Source organism: Trachemys scripta, chromosome 10, assembly GCF_013100865.1.
Source record: "Trachemys scripta elegans isolate TJP31775 chromosome 10, CAS_Tse_1.0, whole genome shotgun sequence".
In the NCBI taxonomy this organism is placed as follows: Eukaryota; Metazoa; Chordata; order Testudines; family Emydidae; genus Trachemys; species Trachemys scripta.
In genome coordinates this window covers 60,932,442-60,950,935 of record NC_048307.1, presented here as the reverse complement: position 1 = coordinate 60,950,935, position 18,494 = coordinate 60,932,442, and the positions used below count along the sequence as shown (strand labels likewise).

At 40.0% G+C, this 18,494-nt stretch overlaps 1 protein-coding gene across 1 annotated transcript; it reads right to left on the bottom strand.

Annotated features, from left to right (window-relative positions):
- Nucleotides 1-100: 100 nt before the first annotated feature.
- On the bottom strand, nucleotides 101-18,302 carry PYGO1 (pygopus family PHD finger 1). Its single transcript, XM_034783283.1, has 3 exons — nucleotides 17,969-18,302; nucleotides 11,126-11,211; nucleotides 101-9,022 (listed from the first exon to the last, which is right to left on the bottom strand). The coding sequence occupies exons 1-3, from the start codon at nucleotides 18,015-18,017 to the stop codon at nucleotides 7,889-7,891; spliced, it is 1,269 nt and encodes a 422-aa protein (XP_034639174.1). The 5' UTR covers nucleotides 18,018-18,302; the 3' UTR covers nucleotides 101-7,888.
- Between the last annotated feature and the right edge of the window lie 192 nt (nucleotides 18,303-18,494).

The following is an 18,494-nucleotide window of genomic DNA, read 5'->3' as shown; positions in this document are numbered from 1 at the left end:
GTTCACTCCAGGTGCATACACCACTTTTTCCATGAGCTTGGAGGAAATGAGTCCTAAATCTATCCTAAACCCTGGTCTTCTGCTTAGGTTGCTAAGATATATTCTTTGGTTTAAAAAAATTAAATGATGCAATCAAAATGAAAGTACTACAGACAAACTGCTCATTATTTATTCTTGACCTATAAAAAACATGCTGTAATTATAGAGTATAGTTTCTAGAAGGACAAACTATAATTATAAAAACAACAAGGAGTCCAGTGGCACCTTAAAGACTAACATTTATTTGGGCATAAGCTTTCGTGGGTAAAAAACGTCACTTCTTGTGGATACAGACTAACACGGCTATCCCCTGATACTTGAAACCATAATTATAGTTACATCTACTTTGGTTACACCAATCAGCTCCATATACAACTTAAGAAAAAATACCTACCAAATGCTGATCTGTTTACTTGTGAGCTGGGATTCTTAATTTAAGCAAAAACTAAACAGCATTACTTTTACTAGTAATGAAGTAAGTAATATTGATTTTTTTTAAGTTAAGCTAAGTCTGCTTGTTTGTAAACCCTTTAACAGAGAGAGGAGATGGGCTTCATTTCAGACCTCCTTCATGAACCACATTCGGGTACATGTGCATTGACACCCTTTGTTTCAGGCATTCCACCTCTCTGGCTTAATTCTGCAGATGATCGAGCTGTTGCTATGATGACTCATAGGAAGTGAAACCTTACAAGAGTTGCCATACTGGACCAGACTAGTGGTCCATCTAGTGCAGTATTCTGTTTCCAATAATGGAATGTGCCAGCTGCTTCAGCAAAAAACAAGAAACTGAAGTACGTAGTCAGGGTATAGCGTACCCAAAGGGAAAGTTTATTCCTAATGCTCAACAGTGACAGGTTGGTTTGTGCCCTTAAGTATGAGGGTTTATATCCTTTCCAAAATTCTTATAGTAAATTATTTTTAAAACAACAACTCTGGATCTTCTAGTTATTAATATAAACATCCAATCCTTTTCTGAAAATTTTTAATTTCTCCGCCTCAACAACATCTTATGGCAACGAGTGCCACAAGTTAACTGTGTGTGGAGAAAAAATACTGATTTTAAATTTGCTCTCTTTGAATTTCATAGGATATCCCCTTCTTCCTGCTCCTTTCAGATATCCACGTCTGCCTTTCTCTTTGGAACTTTTTTCCAGAGAAGCTTTCTATTCTAAGTAATGCTTTCTTGAGTAGAATCCAACCCCTTGGCTTTAAACATGGGTCCATAGCACTCGGCTTTTAAACATTAAATCATAGACTTACTATGTTTTAACTGCTTTAAATTATACAGTGAGCCAAGCAAGGTGAAAGAGCTTTATAAAGCTTTATCATGTTAGCACTTCACATGATCAAAAAACTCCACAAACATCTGACCCCTATGCAGGCAGGCAATAGGGCCAGGTTTCAAGAAGCCTTCCAGCATTGCAGCCTCTGCTCCAGGGTTGCTTTGGGCTGGTGCCCCTACAAGAGAGTAACCTCTTCCAAAGGGGCAAGGACAGGGAGTTGGTTGACTGCAGAGGACATGCTGCACTGTCTAAAGGTTGCCACATTAGCTGAACACCCCAGAAGCTACTGTGCCCAAATTCCTTCTCAGAACAGTGAAATTTTACACTGTTTCCTGCCCAAGTTTGGGTCTTAACCAAATTAATCTTCACAATATAACTGCAAGGCAAGTTAAAATTTGTGCAAGCTGCATTCTCTGCATTAAATCAACAGGCATTTCCCCCTCAAAAATTAGCTTTATTTTGAAAACAACTGAAGCTGAACACCAGAAATGCAACACTGTTACATGCAGCGTGTGAGAAAACTTGCCATATACATTTTCTACCAATGCTGGACCTATAAAATCTCATAAACATGATATACCTACTACTAGACAGAGTTATAACATTTTTTGTTTTAAAAATGAAATGTCAACAATATTTATCAGCTCATGTTATGTACTGTCTGGATGGCAGTAGATCTGTAACTTCCTTACATTAACTCAACTTTACACTAGGGAAAAAATGTGTATAATGGACTGAATATCAAAAGGCCATAATGAAATGCAGTATCCACTCCGAACTCTAAACGTGCAAGTAGTTAGGAGGGATTGTATGTCAAATTTTAAAAATCCACATTTTTCATTTTAGAACCAGATGATTCCAACATTAAGAAAGATGAAAGAAAAAGAAAAGAACAAACATAAAAGAGATGAGAAGTATAATTGCCCTCTGTATATTACACAGTTGTTCAGATTTTAAAATGATTTTTGATATCCAGGTATACCAGGGAAGGTGAATGGTTGAGAATATAAAAGACATAAATTGTCATTGTTAAGGTTTTCCTTTCATTCTTCATAAAATATAATACAGCACAATGAGTAATGCTTAAATTATATTTCTCCTGAACCAAAATAATCTAGTTTGCGACAAAAAATGCAAATAGAATGTAAAAATTCTCCCTGTGGAACTTAAGTCACAGCATTATCTTTCTCCCCATGAAACATTTTTCCCCTCACAGTTATCTCTGAAGGATGAGAACATGGAGCTGAATCCATAATCATTCAAAGACTTACAGCATGTGTCAATACAAGAGAGTAACAGAAATCTACAACATAGGCCACACTCAGACATGTGAAAAGAGGTATTTCTTATGCTCTTGGGATGAGTAATTTCTGCAGGTGGCTGTGCAGGGTTGTACACCTGGACCAGCTAGAATACAGGACCACATTAATACTTTTATGCTAAGCACAGAGAGGTGTTAAGCTCCCTTAATTTCTAATTAAGTTAATAAGAAATGATGACACTAAGCACTTGATCGGCTCCGGCCCTAAAAGCACTTAGAGCCTGAAATTGAACCTTTATTTTTATATAAAACATGAGCCTCTGAGAAAGTATACTAGTTCAATGCAAATGAGAGAAGACTCATACACCAAATGTAGTGCATGGTAGTTATATTGTTTTAGAGTTCTGCTTTTCAGTACACTTAATTCACTCTGGCTTTAAAGAAGAAAGTATTCTAATATAGCAAATCCTCAAACAAAAATTGGCAATTGACCACTACAAGAATAAATTTAAAATACATTGATGTCTACAATATCCTGCATTTTCATATCCGTGTCCAAAAGAGAAATAAATCAATGAAATTATTTTTAAACCACATAGAAAGTGATGTAATGGGATTGGCACACTTGTTATATGCAATCAAATGTGCACTCATTTGTTAGTGATATACTGTGAAACTCTTACTAAGCAAAAACACTTATAGCAACAAATTTAAAGATCAGGCACATTGTACATAAATGCTATGTGTTTTGAAAAGTATTCACTGTATTAGTTATGAATTGCTACCATCTACCATATCTCATTCTATGCAAGGATACCAGGCCAGCTACCAATTCATAAAGTGTAATGTTTCACATACTTCATAGAGTAGTTTAAAACACATCATGATATGAAATAATTTGTATTACATAGTAATTTAATCCCTTGCAATAGGGTTAATGTTGGACAAAGTCTGGACACTTTTCTTCCAATTTGAATTACATACATTAACTTTGCCACACACCACAGAACTAATGCATGTATTACTTCAGACATGCTTTAATTTATAATCAAAACAAAAAAGTTGTTGCAAAAATACATGTCACCAATGTGGAACACATTCAAGATTGTATAAAAGTACTGAACTGATATCCCAAAACAGGTATATGTAAGCAGTACATAAGGAAAGACTAGTTTTAATATGAAACAGTCATTTAAGTCACATACAACATAAGAAGCATGACCTTTTTATAAAATGTCACAGATACTTTTAGGCAGGCAATATTATATATAAATGAGAAGTAGTTATTTTATGCAGAAGTTATTAATAATTTCTATTAAGTTGGAATAAAGAAAATGTAAAAAGGTGCTAAATTTCAACACCACTGATTTTGTAAACATCTCAAACCAAGAAATACATTTAAGAATATCTAATTATGAAGTCCAAATGAAGGCCCCAATCCTGCAAGCACTCTGAATTTTTCTTAACTTCATGCACATCATTTCACTGACTTCATTAGGACTATTCACCTGCTTAAAATTAAGTATATGTGTAAGAGTGTTTGCAGGATTGGGGCATAAGCGGAAATTTATACAGATAGCAAAGTATCTTATTGAGCAGCCCTGAAAATTATACTTTTGTTTTTAATAGAGCAAACACTAAATATGTTATAATACTTGGCACTTCTACAGTGTCTCTCATCTGAAGATTTCAAATATTAAGCGTCTCAGCACCCTGTGAAGTCAGTATTAATCCCATCATACAGATAAGTAAATTGAGGCACAGGTAGTTAACTGATTTGTCTAAGGTTACAAAAATAATCAGAAAAAGAGCCAGGAACAAAAGATGGGATTTTTGACACCCATATCTCTCTAATTCATAGACAGCAGTGCCTCTTATCCCACCACTAATTACAACACAATATTAGAATATTAAACCAGTACATAAAATATTTGCACATTTAAAATGGTCTAAGGCAGAAGTTCTCAAACTTCATTGCACATGACCCCCTTTTGACAACAAAAATTACTACACGACTCCAGGAAGGGGGGACCGAAGCCTGAGCCTGCTTGAGCTCCATCACCCTGGGCGGGGGGACCAAAGCTGAAGCTCAAGGGCTGCAGCCCCAGGCAGAGGGCCTGTAACCTGAGCCTCGCCACCCAGGCCTGAAGCCCTCGGGTTTCAGCTTCGGCCCCCGGCAGTGGGTCTCGGGCTTTGGCTTCAGCCCTGGACCCCAGCAAGTCTAACAGCAGCCCTGGCAACCCCATTAAAACACAGTTGCGATCCACTTTGGGATCAGGAGAACCACTGGTCTAAGGCAAAATAAGTTTGTCAGTGTTACCGACCAATTAATTTTCCAATTATTTATTTCATCTGGGATTAAAAATTAAAAAACTTGGGAAGCCACACTACTGAGAAGTCATTCTATGAAGCAGCATTCTGAGCCATTTTATAAAGGAGATGGATTTGATCCACTTCCTCCATTCTCCATAAAACTCCAGGTTTGCAGATTTACAAAATCCTTACAATATTTTGGTGTGAAGCACCAGTACAACCTAAAACACTAAAATTGAAAGAATTACATGATAGCTCAATACAAATTGTTTCATGTAGAGTATTACAAAAATCAGGTATACTAACTAACCCTCCTAATCCCATAACTAGCATGGTTCTAATTTTAAGCAGGTGACATTCCTACTACCCTACTAATATACATGATTGTTCTTTTTCTCATACATACTTGAAATACTATTAGCTAACACACTCTAAAAACAAATGCATCTGCTCTCTGTAAATAGAGTCCAGAAATACTGAGACCACATCAATATCAATGCTATGATAGCTGTTTAATTTTGGTACTTTGATAGCATTTGCTAATGCCTTTTATTTGTAGGACTAAACATTTGGGTGGAAACTCACAGGTTTTCACCCCATGCCCACCCCCACATGCTAATCAATTAGTACATTTGGTTACATTCATATGGAAATATTTTTCTAACAAATGTAGAAAGCATATGTCTACTCTGAAATACTGGAATTGGTAGGGAGGGGAGGTGCAGGAAATTCTATGGTCATTTTAAACACAGTATCTGACTCCTGCACTGGATTGTAAAATGTTCAGTGGACTTCTAAGGACAAACACTGGAATCTTTTATTTGTATTAGGAATCTAGAAGAACTCACATCATCACAAACTAGCAAAGAAAGCATCGTCCCTTAGCCTCTGGTGGATTTCTTAGTCGCTGAGCAGAATTCTGATTTCTGTTACATCAGTGTAAATCTGGGGTAACTTCACAAGCTTCACAATTTGCACTGGTGCAACAGAAATCAGAATCTGGCGCATAGGAACCTATGCTACCTGAACAAGGTTTTGGTTTTAATTTCTACATCAATACTACAAACAAATTAGAATTAAACCAGTAAGCCACAGGTAAAATTCTTGAAGACATTACTTTAGCAGAGATTACTACTGTAAGTCATCAAACCAGTAAGAAAAATAGCAAAACTGAAGGTTAGCCTTTGTATTGAGCTAGTAATATTGAAAACACAGGCCCAAATTCGCCTTTACACCTCTAGGATATTCCCAGTGAGGCGATGTAAAAGGTGTGAGAAAGTACCACCACCTCTGGGCATCATTCTCCAGATACTGTAGAAGGTCTTTTAATAATGTAAGCAAGCCGTACGTAGCCCTTTATGCTCATACATAACCTATAACATTAATGGGGAGCTACACACATACACCAAAAGGACAGCACATCTCCAAGTCATGTTTAGAAGCACAGTTACAATAGAACCTCACAAATTCACACTCAGTGGGGGAACCTTGTAAACTACTCAATTAGTAAACAATCAAAATTAATTAAAAGAATGATGATGTATCACAAAGTGACCTTTATGTTTCTATTCTATTTAGGTTCTTATACCATCCTTATCACCACAGTATCTGAGCGCCTTCAGGTAGTGCATTAAGCAACATGACTAGCATCTTTCATGTTTGACAAGTGTGGTTTGGTTTTAATGATTATTATAACTCATTTGCATAAGGGTAAATATAATAGACAGATCTAGTAGCACTACCTATTATAAGGCTGCCCAACACCTTTCATTATAAAACCTCATTTTCAGTTGCTTATAACTTTGCCAAATTTTAACCGTTTGGGTTGAATTTTCATGCCGGGTGTCGAGAAAATTCCACAGTTTAGCTGTTTCCAAGAACAAGTTTAGGAAAAATATGCTGTGTTGCCCATGTTAAAATATATCTTAGAATTATTTAAATTGAGAGGCTCTAGCACTTCCATACTTTGGAAGTTGACTTTGGACTTGAAGTTTGGCAGGTGGATCACAACTTTTCCAAGCCTTATAAAAATTCACCCAAGTTGGCCAAATTACAAGACACTGAAAAAAATCACAGTTCACACAAGCTCAGTAAATAGGAGAGCAGGGAGACGGTCTCTCTTGTGCTGTCAACGCTCTGCCAGCTGGTGCCCTGGCACCTAAGAGGAGGCATGTGATCATGTAAAATTAAAGACTATATCCTACTGTATATGCACAGAAAGGGCCTAATTCTGACATTCCCTAACTTTTGAATGCTTGACTTTGCAACCTTGATGTTATTTTAGTGTTTTTAAATGTAATGCTGTGATATATGTTGTAAAAATACTGAATTTTTAGTAACGTAAGATTTCACTAGAATTCTTGGCTATTAAATATTTGCTGAGAAATCAGGAGGCACTGTATTTTGAAGTGTAAACATCACAAATACTAAAACAATCAAATGCAAGGTTGATTAATTGTTTCAGATGCAGAATAAGAAAAAAAATTAAAATCCTTAGTGCTCATCTTAAAATAAAATTAATTAGAACTCCTCTTTCTCCATGTCACCTCCTCCACCTTTTCTCCTACCCACAGGACAGATAGCACTGACATGAGCAAAACAGTAATGGACATTCATAAAACATAACAATAATGAATGCTTCCAATATATAGTACCATCAAGGCTCAGCACTAACTGGCAGCCTGTATTCATCGAGGCAGATGTTCTGACATCAATAATTCCAGTAATTCATTTTTAATGCAAAACTTGCTTGTGATGAAACAAATACCAGACATATTTTGGATCTTCAAACATTGTCTGTTTCTGATCAAAGTTTAAATACTCACATAAACAAATGGAATTTCATGAGTGAAGATAGACTAAAAGCAAAAAAAAAAAAAAAAAAAAAAAAACCACACACACCAACCTTGATTGTCTATAGAAAATGAAGTATACCATTAAGAGCAATACCTCTGTAGTATGTATTTCAATACTGCATCAGTGAATGTCATTATCCATCACTATTCAATGCAGGTGGCCCTGCAGTCTCCCTAGTACGCATCAACTGGACATCCTTTTCAGCCATGCAAGTATCACAGCCCCATACTGCTGATGCTTCTGCAGTGAGGAGGCCATAAGCAGACTCAGTCATGCCCGTACAGATCCGATGAAACCATTTTTGACAAGAAGCTTCACACAAGATGGCATCCTGGTCATCATTAACTTCATGTGTACAAATTCCACATGGATAGACTGGCTCAGAGGATGAATGACCATGACGACTGAGGTGGAGAGATGTTTTGCTGCTCTTTTCAGAGTTGCAGCCTTCAGCTGTAACTCTAGGCTGACGGGGCTTGCTCTGAGTCCCATTAGCATGACTACTGTTAGTGTTATCTGCATTATGAGAATGGTTGCTCTCTTGATTTACTACAGGGTTTCGATTAACATTTTTTAAGTCAGCACTACCTTGGTTCACGATGTCATCTGTTCTGTGGTGATGCTGATGTGTAGCCGTGTTCTGGTTGGAAGTTTTGCTTGCACCTTGACTGAAGTCTTGCTTTTGTGCTGATGGTTTTGTCTGGTTGTAGGTGTTGGGTGGTGGAACAAAAGAATGGTTTGAATCTAACTGGGAATTAAAATGTGGATTGCTTGCAGTTCCAAAGTTAGATGTCATGTCAGGGTGTGGTATTTGACTAGTATTTTGTGGAGGAATGTGACCAAAGTTCTCACCAGGATTTGGTCTGAAGTGTTGACTGGGCATATTGACATTTTGACTCATTTGACCACTGTTATAAGATGGCTGATTTCCAAAACCTGTGTTATCATGTGGACCAAAGTTGAACGCATGAGGTCGATTAAAACCCATTCCCACAGGGTTCTGAGGAAGTGGGTGTGGCTGGTTTCTGAGGGTGTAAGAACCACCATATGGTGAGGACATTCTGGGCAGCATGTGAGGTGGCATTCTGAAAGTGTTATAACCTCCAAAACCAGGGTAACCAGGATGGTTAAAATAAGGACTTCCTGAAGGTAGAGGTTTATAGGAGACAATATTATAGTTATCATCAAATGGATTAGCCGCTACAAGGTGGTCTGAGCTTGGATTCGGCGGTGGAGCATATTCAGATGGAGGAGGAAAGGAAGATCCCTGAAAATATTTAGAATATAACATTTAAATTAGCATTCGTATAAACTTCCCTACAAGAACACATGGGCTTTCAACCATAAAGAAGCTGGATTGGCAGCACGAGTGAACCAAAGTCTTCTGTTTATTCAGTCAGGAGCCACATGGGCAGCAACCATCAGTGTAAGCTTCCCCACACTACTCTGGCAGTGAGCCTTAAGTCTCATCAGAAAGGAAGAGAGAGAATAGTTCAGGCTCCAGGCTCATTCCTCCCTGGGCCTCTCTTGCAAGACTGCCAATATGGGCACCAGTTGTGGTGGTGATTTTTGTGATACAGTAGCCCCTGGAAGAGTGGTATACAGCTCTAATGCCACCGTTGGTCTTTATATTATTAGGAGTCTGATCCTGCCATTGTCTCCCATACAGAACCCTGACTGAAACCAACTGAGTTCTGTGGCTGGAGTACATACTCTTATTTTATAAAGTATTTTCTGAGTTTGTCTTAAGAGCTATTTCATACAACTCATGATGCCATTAAAGTGATTTAGACTAATTTCACTATTTTTAAAAACTGCAGCTGTACAACATGCTGCCAAAAATGCTCACTGTGTGGTTTTGTTTCCTTCTTTTATTTAAGAAATACAGGATTCCCGCAAAATCATATAATTAAAACATAAAACCTCATGTTTAAATACCGTTTAAAAATAGATTTTCCTTTGTTTCCTCTCAGGCTACATTTACTAAATTAAAGGTCAAATCTTTCTCCTGACCCATCCCACTTTTGATGAGGCTATGCAAGACTTAAAAGATAGCAATACTACTGTATCCGTGCTGCAAGGTGTACAGGCAGGAGACAGTCTAACCAGCGGGACTCTCCATCTTCTGTGAACCAGAGGGATCTGCTCTGTGACAGCACTTTGTGGAACTGTGGCTGGGCTGGGAGCATGGGGGGTTTAGTGGACGCAGAGGCTGTATAAATGACTATAGAGAGTGACTGCGCAACTGACTCTCGTTCTGGTCCAGTTTGTGGGGAGAGTTCTGGCCTGCTCACCCCCACATAGTTCCCTCCTGCACAGTGTGCACAGAAGACAAGAATTTGGCCCCAAATATTTAGTAGCCTAGGCTGGGGAAATGATGCTGCAGATTTCTGTTGCCCTGCAAACTTTATTAGAGGTAACAAAAGAGGAGGAACTTATCTGCAGGACCATTATATTTATCATAATTCTGCTGCCAAAGGAAAGCTTCATTACTAGAGAGAACTAAGAGATCCAAAAGCCTGAAATTAATTGTGTATGCCTACAACAGTGGGTTTCACCACTACTTGAACAAGAAAAAGCAACGACACCCAAGTCAACGGGAATCGGGCATGCATATTATAAGGTGGTAACTGGTCCTACATGAATCAAGTTATTCTCATTATGTGCCACTAAGTAACTAAGAGCAGATATTCTGAGACACAGTGCTGAGTGGACACAGAAGAGGACAATTCTACTTTACAGATGATGATCAATATCAATGTTTTGCATTAGCACCCAAATCCTATGTCTTCCCACATTCTCTCGAAGCCCCATTTCCAGTGGACAGAAGAGCCAAACAGTATAAATTCAATGTACCGAGTGTGCCTCATGACTCCCTGCATTGGAAAGCACGATGGGGGTGCACTAAAGGTGTGACCAATGGGTTCATGAACTGCATGGACCCATTAGTCCACAAATCTTCATATATGGGGAAAGCAGCAGCCCGCAGCTACCACTCATACCCTGAAGATTCACACCAAACAACTGAAGGCTGGGGATTAAATTCTGTTCCTCAGAACCATGTCCACATGACTGAATGAACAGCCTGTTCACTCTGTGCATATTTACCAGAGACTTTATATTCTCCTCTTGCAGGATACATGCAATCTCCAGGGATTAAAAGCACTTCAATAGGAGTTACTTGTAACCAGCGTGAGGATGGAGAGGGATCTAAGATTTTACGTAAACACTTAATTATAAGATACTGGAAAGCTACTAATCTGTGCCTGTGATAAAGGATTGATATTCCTAGATGAAAGAGATACTCATATAAATTAGCAAAATCTGAGTGTGTTATTTATTCAAAAAATCAAGATCAGAAGCAATTTACCTGTGTATTTGACTTGCGCTTTTTCTTATCTGGGCTTCCAAGTTGTACTCCTGGTCCTCCTAACCCATCCAATCCACTGTCACCACCTACAAAATTTCAATCAATATAATTCTGCATTTATTTCAATACAGATTTTATATTAATGTGTGCCTTTCTGTGTCATACCAAGAAAAGCCTGTGACAAACATCAAAGTATCACTAATTCTAGCTTAAAACTACAAAGTCTATAGAATGAACACACCTGGAGGTATAGGGAGCTGTAACACAACTACTGGAGTCCATCTCCATTAGAACATGAAGGCCTTATTCAAAGCCCATTAAAGTCTGTGGAAAGACTTCCATTAATTTAATTGGGTTTTGGATCAAGCCCTTGGTTCTTAAGGCTTCTTCTCTCACCAAAAAGGAATTATCTAAGATTCATCTCCCACTTAACTTACACAGATGTGGTGTTCATCAGCCTGGGACTCCCAGCGCACAATAGGCAGTTAGAGTATGTAGTTAAGGAACGAACAAGCAGAAACAAGTCTATGAATGAAAACCTGGCATTCTATTAATGAAAATCCCTGAAAAACCTGGCATACAGCTGAGACAAGACTCTCAGTTTGTCATTTCCAAACTCCCATAAATTAAGTCTTGATCATGCAAAAGATCACCCCAGGAAAAATCTCACTATAATCAATGAGCCAGCACTAGGGGATTCCTTTGCAGAGGCCATATATCCTTATGTAGCAGTTAATAAAAGCTATTTTGGTACAAATACAGTTTCCTGCAATATGAGGGATGCTTATCTTCTTGATCCACTTATTTCATTTTAACTAAGAGAAAGAAAATCCAACCCTTCACTTGAAGTTCAGCTACACCTTTCATCAGAATGTGACAGACGCGTGAAGTCCTACATAATCCTGTAGTGCAAATTATGACTTTTTATTTTTAAATCCCTGTAAAGCTATAGATCAGTGGGGGGCAATCTGTGGCCCACAGGACGCACACAGCCTCTCAGGGTAATCCTTTGGCGGGCCGCGAGACAGTGTTTATATTGACTGTCCACAGGCATGGCTGCCTACAGCGCCCAGTGGCCACGGTTCGCCGATCCTGACCAATGGGAGCTGCGGGAAGCAGCAGCCAGCACCTCACTTCAGCCCGCACTGCTTCCTGCAGCTCCCATTGGCCAGGAACAGCAAACCACAGCCACTGGGAGCTACAGTCAATATAAACACTGTCTTGCAGCCCGTCAGCAGATTACCTTGATGGGCCGCAGGTTGCCCACCACTGCTACAGATGGATAGAGGAGATTTTAGTGATAAATGTCCCATTACATTAGTAGTAGAAATTATTAATTTGTTTTGGGAATGAAGAGTAACCTTGAGCCAAAGTCATGGACAGACGATGTTAAGGTGACAGATTTTAACCTGGTAGAACCATCAATTGTGAACAGACTGTATACAAGTTCATTCTTTTTTGTCCATGCTCTATCTACATCTTTTCTAAAACACTATGATAAACAATGATTCTTTGCTGCTACATACAGTGGAATGTATGTAAACTGACCTCAGATTGGTACTATCATTTGATTTTTTTCAGAAAAGTGTGATGTCTCCCTATGTTTAAAATTCACATTAAAAAACTAGCCAAACTCCACCAAGATACAGATGTTTTGCTGCACATAAGAATTTGTTATTGCTGAATGCAACACTCATCTGGTTACACAGGGTCAAATTTTAAAGGCATCTACAGACAGGCGTCTAGTGCTGCTAAGCAGGCTAGGTGCCTAATTCCTATTGTCTTCTCTTTAGGTGCTTTTGAAAGTCCCATTAGGTGCTGTCATAAATATAAAGGGAAGGATAACAACCTCTATGTATGCAGTAATATAAAATCCCTCTTAGCCAGAGGTACAGAATCACTTACCAGTAAGGGGTTAATCAGTTCAATTAACCTAGTTGGCCCCTGACCAGAAGGACCAATGGGAAAAGAATATACTTTCAAATCTTGGGGGGGGAGAGGTTTGGTTGGTGATCTCTTTGTTTTGGTTCCCTCTCGGGACAAAGAGACCAAGCAGGTAAACCTGCTCCTAAAAGATCCTGAAATGATATATCTAAAATTATCAGAAATTGTAAGTAATAGCAAGGAAATGCATTAGATTATCTTTTGTTTTAGCTTGTGAATTTTCCCTATGGTAAGAGGGTAATTTTATTCCTGTTTTGTAACTGGGAAGCAGTCAGAGAGAAATCCTCTGTGGTTTAAATCTTTTTATTTACCCTATAAAGTTATCTTCCGTCCTGATTTTGCAGGGGTGATTCTTTTACCTTTTTTTTTTTTTAATAAAATTCTTGTTTTACGAACCTGATTGATTTTCAGTGTCCTAAAAACCACAGATTTGGTCTGTGCTCACTTTGTTAACCTATTGGTTGGCATAGTATTCTCAAGCCTCCCCAGGAAAGGGGGTGAAGGGGCTTAGGGGGATATGTGGGGGGGGGATAGGGCTCCAAGTGGCCCCTCCCTGAATGTTTGTTTAAATCACTTAGTGGTGGCAGCAATACCGTCCAAGGACAAGGAAAGGAATTTGTGCCTTGGGGAAATTTTTAACCTAAGCTGGTGGAATATAAGTTTAGGGGGTCTTTCATCCGGGTCCCCATATCTGTACCCCAGAGTTCAGAGTGGGGAGGGAACACTAACAGGTGCCCATCTGTAAGCACCTAAAAGTATTTGAAAATCTGACCCATAGCAACAATGATTCTGATCCTTCAGCCCAGCTAGGGAGGGCTTGGTCCAAGTCAAGACCCTTTGCACCTCACCCATCCTCAATCCTGGTCTGTTCTGATGCCAGTTCAGGTCTCTAGCATAAATTAGAGTAGTCTGAAGGTAACTGTGTTTTACTGGGGCATATGGATGCTAGTTCACGCTCCTTTCTCACACATCCCCTATGCCAGTAAGGGATACAGTATAGGAACCATTACAACTCCTCTACGTCACTCAGAATCCTCCAGCAGGCAGCTGAACCGGCTTTACAGCTGCTTTGCACACCCAGTATCACAAAGCTGCTCCAAACAGAGGAGAATCAGGCCCAGTGTATACCAGTTAAAATATCTGAGGATATTTCAAATATTTTTGATGGATTTCTTAGCCTCAAAGTCATTATTTTGCCAGTCAGCAGGGATTTCATTCGTCCCCACACTAGGAGGGCAGAAAATGCCATTGAGCCGATTTTCACTCAGATAACTCATACTGCTTCAGAACAAGGCTTTCAGGGAAAATTACTCATGGAGGAATCCTGTTCTGTACCTGTTTTAATATCTTCCTCTTGGCTCTGGCTGTCAAAGTTAAAATCCCACCTCATATTTCATATCGTGTGTGTGTGTGTATATATATATATATATATATATATATTTTAGGGATTATAAATTAAATATATATATATATATATATATAATTAATTTATAATCCCTAAAATATTTCACCACACATGAAGAAGAAGAATGATTGCCCCAAATCATCATGACTGGAAGAAAACTGGTAAATTTAAATCCTATTAAGTATCAGGCCAGGGGAAATTTTTTTTTATCATTTTTGAGCATTAACATATCACAGCAGATCACCACAAAATTTGTTGAGAATAACTCTTTGGGATTTGGGGAGAAGTCCAATTCTTAGGGTTTATAATGTAAAACACCATGTCCTCTTATGGTGCTATGTAAAGTATAGCAGCCCATAGATTGTAAATATTAAATATTCCAATAAAAATTCTGCAGGAAGAAGGGATCATTACAAATACTCCCAAAATTCCAGCCAAAATGTCCTAGCTTGGTAAACGATAAACCATCTCCTCAAATTTTTCCCTGTTTTCCATCACCCAGGTGTTCTAAAGCATTCTTAGAGACATATCACAGTTTAACAGAGAGATGGTCTCATTGGCACCTTCTCTTTCATTCAGAATTACACAAACAATTTTCTCTCCCATTCATGTTCACACGGCATCCATGTGTCAACAAGAGCAATTGCTAATATGGAAAAATATTATCTGGAAAGTGTTTAATGTATTTTAGCTTCTTTTAATTAAATTCAGCAGCTGAAAATTGGGAGTGTTAAGTATGTGAGCAGACAATTCTCTAGGGACCACCAGCAAATGCTCACCTTCCTGTAGCAGTTCAAAATACAGCCTAAAGCTCTGTAAGTTTTGTTAAGTATAAACTAGTACTCAAAGATCTGATCTCGCAAACACTTAAGTACATGAGTAACCCTACTTAAGTGAGTAGTCCCATAGGAGTCAATGGGACTACTCACATAAGTAAAGCTACTTGGATGCTTATTGATTTGCAAGACTGTTTGATGAAGTACTAAGTTTTTGTGATCTCATCTTTCTCTATGTGAGGTCAATAATGTAAGTTAGGCCTACAAATTTATGTATTTTTCCTTTTGGATTTTATAAGAATTTAATTTATACATAAAAGGAAAATTAATGTTAGTCCTCACATACCTCCAAGAAAACTGAACAAGGGTCATTATCAAGCAGCCAAAATAAACTTTCCTGAAAGTCACTTCTTGTATCCACAGTCTTTTCATTCAACGATACACTGAACATTTGGGTATTTTGCAATATACTAGAGTTAAGGTTGCAAAATGGTTTCAGCATAACCCCCTGTTCTCAGACACTCTTTGCTTTCTGTAAAAAATAAAAAAACAAAAACAAAACAAAAAAAACCAAAGCATTTTGGCTTAAAGTCCAGGGGTCAGCAACCTTTCAGAAGTGGTGTGCCGAGTCTTCATTTAGCCACTCTAATTTAAAATTTGGCGTGCCAGTAATACATTTTAACGGTTTTAGAAGGTCTCTTTCTATAAGTCTATAATATATAACTAAACTATTGTTGTATGTAAAGTAAATAAGGGTTTTAAAATGTTTAAGAAGTTTCATTTAAAATTAAATTAAAATGCAGAGCCCCCCGGACCAGTGGCCAGGACGCAGGCAGTGTGAGTGCCACTGAAAATCAGCTCACATGCCGCCTTCAGCACGCGTGCCATAGGTTGCCTACCCCTGGCTTAGACTTTCTATGCTTGTCACATGTGAAAGCTATTATTCCCCCTTTCAAGTTTTTGAAAAAAATGTAGTTCACCCATTTTTGAATGTTGGGAGAGTGGGGGAATAAATCTGCACACTTCTATTTTACACACACTCACTCTCAAGACAGGGGACGCTTAAAACTTTATATGTAAATAAACAGGCCCTGATTCTGCAAAGACTTTTATGCAACTTCACACAGTAAGCACAGTCCGGTATTTTACAGTATGTGAAGTAAAGCACATGTAAGTCTTTGCAGAATTGGGGCCACAACCCTTGATGAGTAAGTAGTCCCTTGGCTAGGTATGGGGTTTGCTTTTTTTGTTTTAAGAAACAAACCAAGAAACTATAGATGGGGATTAGGGGGCACTGGTTCAATGGGCATCTGCTGTGGCCCTAATCCTGCAATGATTTATGCACCTATGTAACTTTATGCCCTACGGCAGTATCCTACTGAAATCAATTGGCTACTCCCAAGTATAAAGCTATGTGTGTACTTAAGTGTTTGCAGGATCAGAACCTATTATTTAAATTAGCTTAATGAATCCCAGTCTTCCTGTGACATATTTTCTCTGCTTAACCTGCTAGGTAAAGTACTGCTGCGCTACAGTACTCTACAGTTGCTAGAACAACTGAAATAAGTGAATTGTAAATATCTGAGTGAAATACACAGTAAAATCCTTGAGCTATCCCTCCCCCCCAAAAGGCTAACATCAGAAACATTAGAAAAATTCACCACAATTTTCAATCCTTTCACAGATACTCTGTACATTCCAGTATCTCATTCCAAAACAAAGGTCTCTCTTTTGCCATTGTAAAGATACAGCTATCACTATGTAAAGAGATGTGCTGCTGCCCTGGTAAGCCAGCCTTGCAGAAAATGGTCTCCAGCCAAACAGCAGCAGCAAATAGGCAGACAGGGATGGAACTGTACTTTCCCAATACATTTCAATGAGGTGTGAGCGTCAAAACCTCACTGGGCCCATACAAATACTGCCATTATTAACAGAAGATAATTTTTTTCCTTCTCTTTTCCAACAAATTTTAAAAAAAATTAATATTAGTTTAGTGTTAAGGGTGAGAAAGTGAAAACTCGAAGTTTGGAAATACAATTTACTCTGTGCAGGAGCGTTAATATGGGCACATGGTGCAGCCTGTACTATACCTATTTAAAGCATACTAATATATTACACGTCAAGAAAACGAGTAGAAATACTGCATGTGTGTAACTTGGTTGGACAAGTTAACAATACTCCTGTATCCTTTAATATTAACTTTTGTACTTTAAACCCCCAATCCTAAAAATGGATCCACACGGCTGCAGGGGTCCACCCACGCAGATCAGTTCGCAGGATCGGCGCCTCACTGTACAGACTTAATATAGCATTCAAAGAAATGCAATTGAGCAATGCTACTTTCAGAGACATCTGGATACCAACGAGCCACGGCAATGCATAAAACAGATCGCAACAGTCATGAGTCAGCCAGACACACAAGTACACATCCAGATAAATGACACCCCCACGGGGTGTAACACGAGCTGGGGCAAGCGGGAGCCCCGAGTCCCGCTCCTGGAGCAGCTCCCTGCCCAGAAGCGCGGCAGCGGCAGCCCCTCCAGACGGCCAGAATGCCGGCGCTGCCTCCAGCTCCCCGCGGCAGCAGGGGGGACGCTCTGGCTCAGACTGCGAGCGGGAGGATGCAATGTCTCCTCGGCAGAGTTAGGCCCAGGACCCCCCGGCTGTCCCTCCGGTGTCCCCAGGGTGCCGTCCCGGCTCCCCCCCTGCCCGCTGTACCTCGGGATCTCTTCAGCGCGATGGGATCCTTCTCCTGTTCCGCTGACATTACAGACGGCGGCGCATGGCTCCCACGGCAGCAGGAATCGAGGCGCTTTGATGTTGCGGCGGCGGCTGGCCCGCACCCCGCCTCCTCCTCCGCCTGCTGCTTCGGCTGCCGCGGCCGCCGCAAGCCGGGCCGGCCACGGGGAGCTGCCAGACTTTGCAAAGTTTGGGAGCGGGAGGGCGGCGGGCGAGGCGCAGGGCCGGCTCCGCTCAGCGGCGGTCCCGGGGCTGCTGCTGCGGGCAGAGCGGCCGGGGGACTGCTCGAGGGGGCTGGGAGCGCGCAGCTGGGCGAGCCCCCTGCATATCGCAGGCATGTGCCTGGCTCGGTGCCCGCTGCCGCCGGGCTGTCAGGCTAGCGCGTCCCCTTGGCTGCGTACAGCGCCCTCTGCGGAGACAAACCCCACGCCTGCCCCTCGGAGCTGCAGGCTCCAAGCCCCCCAAGCCTGCGCCAAAGCCCTGCAGTGGGGCTGGAAACAGCCGT

Bases quoted from the DNA above. Each gene is read 5' to 3' on its own strand.
- PYGO1 (XM_034783283.1), bottom strand. From the start codon at position 18,017: ATGTCAGCGGAACAGGAGAAGGATCCCATCGCGCTGAAGAGATCCCGA. The intron at 11,212-17,968 runs GTACAGCGGGCA...GAAATTTTGTAG, and splicing joins CGCGCTGAAGAGATCCCGAG to GTGGTGACAGTGGATTGGAT. The intron at 9,023-11,125 runs GTAAATTGCTTC...AAATATTTTCAG, and splicing joins AGCGCAAGTCAAATACACAG to GGATCTTCCTTTCCTCCTCC.